A 9,502-nucleotide genomic window follows, 5' to 3' on the forward strand; every position below is an offset into this window, starting at 1 on the left:
ATCCTTGCTAGGAGAACCTACCATAAAAATGTTATTGAAAACGAATCGCTAATAAGCGAGATATCACACTTTCTAGGTTTTCACTTTTGGCCCCCTGGTGGCCAAGTCGAGAATCAGACCGGACTGAAATTCAGGGTCAGAGGTCAGCTGACATAGGGGGTCCTTTTTACAAAGTCTCAAGTTCATAGCCTTAGGTGTTAACAAACGTTCCACAGTTACGCTCAAATGGCCAATTTACGCCATTTGACCTCTGTGACCTTGACAAGTAGGTCAAATAAAAAACCCGTGTCATATGTGATGTATCCTTGCTAAGAGTATCTACCATAAAATTTTTACCAAAAACTAATCAGTAACGAGATATCACACTTTCTAGGTTTTCACTTTTGGCCCCCTGATGGCCAAGTCGAGAATCAGACCGGACTGAAATTCAGGGTCAGCTGACCTAGGGGGTCCTTTGTACAAAGTCTCAAGTTCATAGCCTTAGGGGTTAACAAACGTTCCACAGTTACGCTCAAATGGCCAATTTACGCCAATTTACGCCATTTGACCTCTGTGACCTTGACAAGCACGTCAAATCAAAAACCCGTATCATATGTGATGTATCCTTGCTAAGAGATTCTACCATAAAATTGTTACCAAAATCTAATCAGTAATAAGCGAGATATGGCACTATTAAAATTTTTGGTTTTGGCCCCCTGGTGGTCAAGTTAAGAATCAGACCGGACCGAAAATCAGTGTCATAGGTCATCTGACCACCAAGGTAAGAATACCTCTGACAACGAATTTCAGTTCGATCCTATTCTCCGACAAGCCAACAGGGGCCACAACTTAAAAGGTAAAAAGTGCAATATATCGCTTGTTAGTGACTCCCTATCAATGATATGTATGTGTTGGTAGGTACTCCAGGTAAGGATACATCACACTCATGCAGATTTTCATTTGACCTACTTTTCAAGGTCACAGAGGGTCAAATGGCGTAAAGTGATCGATAGGCTTTAATTTGGGCATTTTTCTTAACTGTGGTGACCATTGACCTCACATTTGGTACACATGTACCCTACATCGTCAGGTGACCTCAGGGACCAAATTTCGATCTATCTGATGCACCACTTGGCCACCAGGGTACCAACTTCAAAAACTTTAAACATTTGGTGTTTGCCTTACCCTTAAGGCGCTGCATCGCCTTAACCTGCCCACCTTGCATTGTGCCGCATCGCCCTAACCTGCTCTGCTCTTCTACACCACCTATAGACTAGGTTAGGAACTAAAACTGTCTTGGGTGTTATTTGTGCTCCTCCTGGGAACACATTTAATTGCGGATGACTTTGTATAAGGTCCTCTGAAGTTATTTCCCAATGGGCATTTTCGCGGTCGAGGTCAGCTATGGATGGCCAGATGTAAGACTTTATCATTTCAGTTTAGATGGCAGGGAATCTGGCTTGATGGGATATATGCATAAAAGTACGAAATTCCTTGAAAATGCTGAAGACCTCCGAGATAAAAGCTGGATGAATCAAAATATCCCTGCCGCCTATAGGGTTTATACTTCCCTGATTGCCACCAATCTCATAATGGCTAAAAAGCATAAGCTGTCCATTTGGCTATATACTATAGCATGTTTCTTAACCAGCATGAATTGTCTACTGAATATCCTTTGCAGTGAGCACAATGGCCCCTGGCCATTTTATTGTCATTATTATCATTGAACAATAATGGCACGTGACCGTTTCATTGTTATTATTATCACATCGCTCGATATCACATCGCTTCCTTTCATCACCATCATTTCATCAACCTCAAATGCTGAAGTCTCTGAACACTAATCTCAACTTCGCCTCTTACCAATTCTCAACATCAAACACTCTGACCCGTCTAGTTGGCCGTCACGTGTCACTACTGTTTCTGCATGACAAAAACATTTTTCTGGCCCACCAAATAGATTTTAAAATGAGAACAGTACGTCTTGTGGTAGACATAAATAAAAATGCCTGACACGAACATACAGTAATAAATTCTTTTTCGCTAATTGTAATACAAGTAGTAATATTTTGCTACCTGCTTAAAATAGTACCATCATATAAACAAATCCACGTGGCTGTCCTTTCAACCTGATGACGGGTTTTTGTTGCAGTTAATTCACAATAATCATACAGCAATTGATATTATATTATATTAGGAGCAGCTAGCCTCAAGCTCCCTTTAAAATTGACGCATAGCCCAGCCGTTTCGTTTTGCACTTCTGTGGAGGAGGTTTTCGTGTCTAAATGAGCCATTGAATTATACACAGACTGGTCTGACATTGATTCTAAAATCTCACAATGTCTTGTGTTGATGCGAATAACTCAGTTTGAGAGAGAATGAAGTAGTCCTATTGGAAATCTTAGGGGCTTTTGACATTTTCCTGTTTATGACAGTGTACATTGTGACCATGTATGAGCCTTGGTAGTCTACATACAGTAAACTAGGGCAGAAATCTAGAGTATCATTTTTTTTCCGTACGGTGATAAGAACTAACTCACTGTGCATTGCATTGCTGGGGATTGCCCTTCCCCAGTTTCAACCTCGTGAAGCGATCTTTTGCCTTGGTGAATTTTAGTCCGTGTTTTACCCCTCTTATCTCTCCTCAGCCATCATCAGCCTCATTAGATGCGACCCTCGAAGCCAAAGGGTTTGTTCTATTTAGTATCGTGTTAAATATTTTAGCGCAATTTATTGTTTATTTACCGTATAGGGGAAATTAACATAGTAATTATAACCAAAGGTCAAGAGCGATAATTTAACCCATAGGAGACTTGGATTGTTGTTCATATGATTTTCAGAAGCAAAATTAAAGTTTTATGTGTTCATCATTATGCTAATGATAAAATGTGAAAGCAAGTGACGTCATCGATATTTATGTAAATTGTCATTAACTAATCACCGAGCTTTTATTTTAAGATGTGGGGAGCGCATTGACCCCTGGATATAGAGGTTGCATATAATCATATTGCATATAAGGGAAACAACAATTTGACTGATAAAATTTTACTTAAATTTTTAGCAAACAAGCTGTTCTCCGAGCAACGGTTCGTAATAAGCGTGAACCTCTTGTGTGCGATCAGTGCGGAGGGACGTGTGTGTCAAAATGGACGCTCAATCAGCACAAGGCACTCAAACATTGGGTGATTTCAAAGTTGGTTTTGGTTTTAGTGTTGGGTGTTAGTGTCAGTTTTATTCTTAATTTCTACCCCTAAAAACCTATGTCTGGATAAGACCAATTCGAGGTTTTAGTTTAACACCAACACCTTGTTTTATCTAAACACCTAAAACCTGGGCTGAAACTAAGAAGAGGTTTTATTCTGCAGGTAAAACTAACACCAAGATGGACAGAGATAAAACCTTGGAAAAACCAAACACGCATGTGTTTCGGGTGTTGGAACGAGTTTACAATCCCCGATCACACCCCAAAAAAAGGTCATCGGTTGACTAACCAAGCACCACTGTTCAATGGATTTATAGTTGAATGCGATCAAACTACGTCATTTCCGATCGGGGATTCTAAAGTTTAGCCCGGGTGTTTCCCTATTGTAACCGCTTCCGATCTATATAAATTTGGTCTTCTTCTTTCACGTCCATCATCATTCCTATCAGCGTTCAAAATACCAGCAACTACTTCTTGAAATGGTACGAACAACATGATTTTTTCTTTCTGAACACCAACACCAACTTTGAAATCCACTCGGTGTTAATGCCTAAGGTGTTAGTTTTATTGGTAATACAAAATGCACTACAAATCTTCCAAATATAACACCGAGCTGGGATTAAGATCAGACCTTGGTGTTCCAATTGGTTTCAGTGTGAAACTAAAACCTAATTTGAAATAGGATAATGCTAAAACTGAGTGTCAAAACTAACACCAGAACTGATTTCATTTCTGGTGTTGTGGAGAGTTTTAGTTTTAGTCCCGGTGTTAGTTTTTGACACTAAAACCATCCCTTAGTTTTAAGCTTAAACCGGACATAATGCTAAAACGAACAAACACCGACTTTGAAAAAGGATGAAACTAAAACCCACTTCATTTCAATGCTGGTTTAATCAAGGGTTTTAGTGTTCCATTTAGTTTTAAAACTAAATCTAAAAACTGACTTTGAAATCACCCATTGCACGGGCGAGAACCTTTTCAGGTGTGCGGTGTACGACAAGACCTACAGGCATAAAGTTGACTCTCCGGAATGGTGTATGAGATAGTGCTCGTTGACGAGACCATGCATTTTCGTCGACGTTTTCTCAAAAAAATTGCAAGGAAACATTGCTCCTGAAATAGAGTAAAATAGTAGGCTAATTGAAGGCAATCCCCCCCCCCCCCCCCATCCAGGCATCAAAGATCAACTTATAGTAAGGTTTCATTTTAGACTAGGAAATATGACTGTCAGGGCCAAATTTCGAGTGATATGCGAGCGATAACTTTGAACCGTTGGACCATATACAACCCGTACACGTTCACTGCGTTACATCGCTAAACCAGTGTACAGCAGTATCGTTAAACACCGTACATTGTCATTAAGCCAAGATATTTTGCGCTGTATCTCAGCAATGCGAAATATATATTACTTGCTACATCATCAGTCTTTATACTGTTCCCATTGTAGTACAAGATAGCACTGCAAGAATGGCGTGGATTTCATAGACTTGGCTATAAAATTATGTATTTGAAGATCATCTAATTTTCACCTTTAAACGTGAATATATGCTATGTTTCTCTAACTTACATTCACACGGGCATCCTGATGTAAACTACAACGACCGATGATGCATACATATTAGGCAGAACCGAATTAGACACAGGAACTTACCGAAAATTGTAAAAATATGTGCTACCTGGAAAATCATGGCAAAATGGAAGTTTGCTGAACCGTACATATTGGTCGCTAAACCGATACGGTTATCCATCGTGGTGCTGTAGTGATTAACGTGAACTGTGAACTTTGAACGTCGAAACTGACTTTCCAATTGTCGTTCTTTCTGACATGTTTAGAATAACGATATCATTGTCAATCTACGGAACCTTTGGTCTGACAACGTTTCTTGACGAGGGCATACCCATCAAGTTGCCTGGAGATTCGCACTGGTCTTTGTCGACGGCATAAGATATACTCGATAGCCCATTGTTTGTATTCACCTCCAGGTCGCGGTCGAGGTCAACCACGTTTTAAATTTTGTTTTTTATCGGTAATGGAGGCTTGGACACATCTTGAACAAGACGATGAAGTGTTCAGCGATTTGTGGGTTGAAAACAGGCAGATCGGCTATGGTCTCCCGACCAACTCGAGTAATGACTAAATCAAGTGAGTTGCCACTTATACTGGTGGGAACAGTCACGTGTTAGGTTAATGCAGAGAGAGGACCATTAGCCTCTTGGTATCAGAATCGTTCAGCTTTTTTATTGCGAAAATTCACGATATTCATATAATACCATGATCTGACTAAACTCGTCAGTCAATTCCTCACTCAAGCGTTTTTCGGACGATAGAGAAGTAGTGACTTAAAACCAAGGACTCACGTGAAACCTCAAATCCTCCTCTTCGTGAGTGATGAACACATGTTTTAACCATATTCCTAGCAACAGTTCAAATTTATCTGTTTTAGACTCTGAATGAATAGGAAAATAATCACAAAAAGTTGAGAATATTTGGTCACATGACACATCATTTGACCAAACATTCTCAACTTTTTGTGATTTTTTTCTTTCTTACAACAAGCCTAAAACAGATAATTTAGAACCGTTGCTGTGATCATGTGTTGAATATGTTTCCATTGCTCAAGTAAAGTTAGGTTATTTAATTCTTCCAAATAAGTGAGTTTTGTGTACATCAGTGACCTTTTTGTACAGCAGTGTATACCTCTGTGTGTAAACAAACCCCTGCCTTACATTGGAGAAAACTTCGACAGTTGAAGTTTTCATCGAGACGACACGCTTTTGAATGAGGACCTAACGGCGTCTTCTCTGCTTTCCCAAGGAAGATGATTGAATTTAATGCCACTCGGTGTTGCTTCCGCTGTAGTGACATTGCTGTTCTTCGACAACCAACTTTCTGGGGGGAAAACGACGTCCAATCTACTGTGAGTCAATCAGTCGAATTTTCAATGACCGTATGTTGATCAAACCACAGCCGGTCTCACCAGGTGACGACCCATACAGTTTACTGTAGTTAAGCGATTTGCACAGTCACTAGAATATCAATTCCATGAAATTGATCGCGGCCAGAGCACCTATATGCAATGTTTTGTTCCTTTTCATGGACGTGGGTCTGTGCCCAGGAGCCAAATGTATCTTCCTGATTGCATGTGCACCAGCCCTGCCCTTACTTCTCACAAAGAACCTCTCGTATATTGAAGGTCTCATATTGCACGATTCAATGGAACCTTCCATAAAAACCTAGTGTCATTGAAAAAAAATGGTTTTCTTCTATGTAACTAAGTTTTTGAAAGAAGAAAACAGGATTTCACTGAAACCTAGTCTTTTTACCTCGTCTCCAAGCAAACCTCTTTCCAGACGAACCATGCGTGCCATGCTGTGGAGACGAGGTAAGAAGACTAGGTTTTCTGGCATATGGATTGGAAACCAGGTTTTAAAAGAAATAACCTTGTCTATTTCAATAAAAACTAGGTTTCCATGAAGACATGTATATATATATATTTGTTAATTGTCACCTATTTATACAAATAGCCAGCCTTAAGGCTTATGAGACAGTTGTTCGAGCATACGAGTTGTGAGATGTCGTTTCAAGTTCTTACTGCCCATTTCCCATCTCATATGCCCGAATCACAAAATTTGCAACTTCTTTGGCAAATTCGCCCTTGGTTAACATAATCTGGAGTCTCTCCTCATCGTCACTTGGTTCAACAATGTCAATTTTGCTATACAAATGTCTTCTACTGACAGCATACAAAGGGCACACACAAAGAAAGTGGACCTCACTCTCAACGCCATCGTTACATACTGGACAAGTACGCCTTTCCACTGGTAGATTTCTATATCTTCCCAGTTCAATGTTTATCGGGAATGAACCATTTCTTAGACGCGCAATGGCTGACCTCTCTTGTTTTGATAGTCTAGCTTTTACATATGGTTCTGCGCCAAACACAGTCTTCAGTGTTTTATACGTTCTTAGCTTAGGCATTTCATTCAGTTGTTTCTGCCAGTTATCAATATACTTTGTTAGCATGACTGATCCCACTGCCTTCAAAATGTTACCAACAGGGTGCGTATTCATGAAGCCTTCGTAGAATTGTCAGTAACGAACGATCTACGAGACCCTAAGTAAGACTTTTGTAACTGTGCAGTAAGTCATTACGTGGTATTCACAAAGCATTCTTATGGTTCTCCTGATGCAATTTACTTCACCGCTCGTAACGCTCACGTTGTTTTGCGCGGTTGAGCACTTTGGCCGGCTTGTGGTATTCGACTCGATGACTCGACGACGCGATGGCTCGATGACGCGATCGTTGCTATGGATTTTGCTAAAATACGGAATCCCATGATCCTGGTCTCCGGGCTACCGCTGCAACAGCAGAGGTTTTAGCTCGGCCTTCCCATACCCAGCTACGGTATGTAGAAGGATGTGCCCCCCCCCCCCCCAGCCATGGCCACTGAAGATTGGTCCCCGCGATTGATTTTGATATTTAAAGGACTCGCGGAAGTTTCATAGCATGCAAAATGACCGGAGATTTAATTGACAAACAAGCTTCTAGTGGCCAATGTCAGATGTCATGTGGTAGTCTGTCAACAATCGGAATTTCGCATATGTGCAGTTTTTTAGACTCAGTCACTCAGTCCCTCTTCCGCCCCTTGACATCTGCTCCCCCCCCCCCCCCCCCCAATACATCAGCCCCTATACATGCTTTCCGAAATTGGTGGCTTGCATTGGAACTAACTTTTTCCCCCTTGTCCGTCATTAAAGGCATTCAAGTGTGTTGGTCAACCATGACTATCTCCTTTGTCCCTCCACCACAATCCTAGTTTCCCCTTATGACATCACTATTTCGGACACTCGGCGCCCCATTTCTGGAAAGGTGTATAGCTTGCATAGCAACATGGCGCATGGTTTTATCAAAAATGCGAACTTGTAGGAAACGAAAAATGGTCGGATTAGATACGGTGAAAACAGCTGGAAAGGGATTGGTAATGATCGGTTCTTTTTTATTTTCCTCCACTTATGATTCTATGTATAAATTACAGTCCAGGCAGTGATATTCTTTAAAAAGATTCCAACTTGATCGCGTCATCGAGTCATCGCGTCGTCGAGTCATCGAGTCGAATACCACAAGCCCTTTGGCCGGGGTGAGTCATTGATGTGTTATGAAATACAATTGAGCGTGTCGTCACTGTAATAGACCTATATACAGTTACACCACAAGCTCTATACACCATTATTTCCCGGAATTTGCAAGAAGCGTGATGGGACCGAAGAGGAGAAAAACTCTCGTCCCGCGAGATGACGAGGATGACACAATTTCTAACAGCCGTCAGCCGAAGTTTTCCCCCACCGAAGTTCTAAAGTTAGTTAGTCTTGTGGAAAAGAATTGGAGGGTTATTAATGACAAGTTTTCAGACGTGATTGCATTGAAGCGAAAGCAGGATGTGTGGAGTGACATAACGCGAAGAGTGAACAGCGTTGGCACAGTACTTAGAACAAACAAAAGCATTCGGCACAAGTGGGACGATATGAAATCAAAAGTCAAACAAAAGGCCGTCTATGTAAAAAAGATGTTGTCAAAAACTGGCAACGTGCCATTGGAAGATGCCATTCCTCAGCTAACGGAATTGGAGGAAAGGATTGCAGGACTCATCGGGACTGAAATGATTGAGGGAATCCCTGGCGGCATAGATACAGAAGAGCCTGTCTCCGGCGACCATGACAACCACGAGGACCGCGACTTCGATTTCGAAACGCAGATATCAGAACAAGTAAGTTGTTGGCAACCAGTGTTCAAAGACACGTTTCAAAGATGGCCGAGTCTAGAGAATGATTTAGTAACTCTACCACCCCCATGGCAAGAAAAAAGTGACTGGCATAACGCATACTTCTTTTTGCCACGGGTAAAACTGGTATGCCATGTCGAAAATGGTAAATAAATCTCCCGAACTGCATCATACAAAAATCTCGAGTGAGGGCCCCTACCCTTCCCCCAACACTACAACCTGATATTGTAACAAACCCTCCTCTCTTTGATATCCATTTCAACCACTAAATTGAATTTACAGGAACTTCGAAACGAAATAGATACCATTGCGTCCCCAGACATTGCCGTCCACGATGCAGACGTCCGTTCTCCTTCTCCACCACCAAGGAATCGTGTGAGACCACATAAGGGTCCCGTCTCCCGATCGTTTATGGAGTCCATGGGAGATTCTCCTCTTCCAGCAAAGACGTCCGCTCGTGTAGATTTGCAGAAATCACTGACTCAGTGACTGTAAGTATTGTTTACTTCACCCATGTTAAAGACTAATTGCTCGATTTTA

At 41.3% G+C, this 9,502-nt stretch overlaps 1 protein-coding gene across 1 annotated transcript; it reads left to right on the top strand.

Moving 5' to 3' along the window:
• The first annotated feature begins 8,437 nt into the window (after positions 1-8,437).
• On the top strand, positions 8,438-9,451 carry LOC135484637 (nuclear apoptosis-inducing factor 1-like). The gene is made up of 2 exons (XM_064766295.1): positions 8,438-8,947; positions 9,245-9,451. The coding sequence occupies exons 1-2, from the start codon at positions 8,438-8,440 to the stop codon at positions 9,449-9,451; spliced, it is 717 nt and encodes a 238-aa protein (XP_064622365.1).
• The last annotated feature ends 51 nt before the right edge of the window (positions 9,452-9,502 follow it).

This window comes from Lineus longissimus, chromosome 1 (genome assembly GCF_910592395.1).
Source record: "Lineus longissimus chromosome 1, tnLinLong1.2, whole genome shotgun sequence".
Classification (NCBI taxonomy): domain Eukaryota; kingdom Metazoa; phylum Nemertea; class Pilidiophora; order Heteronemertea; family Lineidae; genus Lineus; species Lineus longissimus.

Coding starts and splice junctions, on each gene's coding strand:
- LOC135484637 (XM_064766295.1), top strand. CDS start 8,438: ATGGGACCGAAGAGGAGAAAAACTCTCGTCCCGCGAGATGACGAGGAT. Junction 8,948..9,244: donor AAACGCAGATATCAGAACAA/GTAAGTTGTTGG, acceptor TTGAATTTACAG/GAACTTCGAAACGAAATAGA.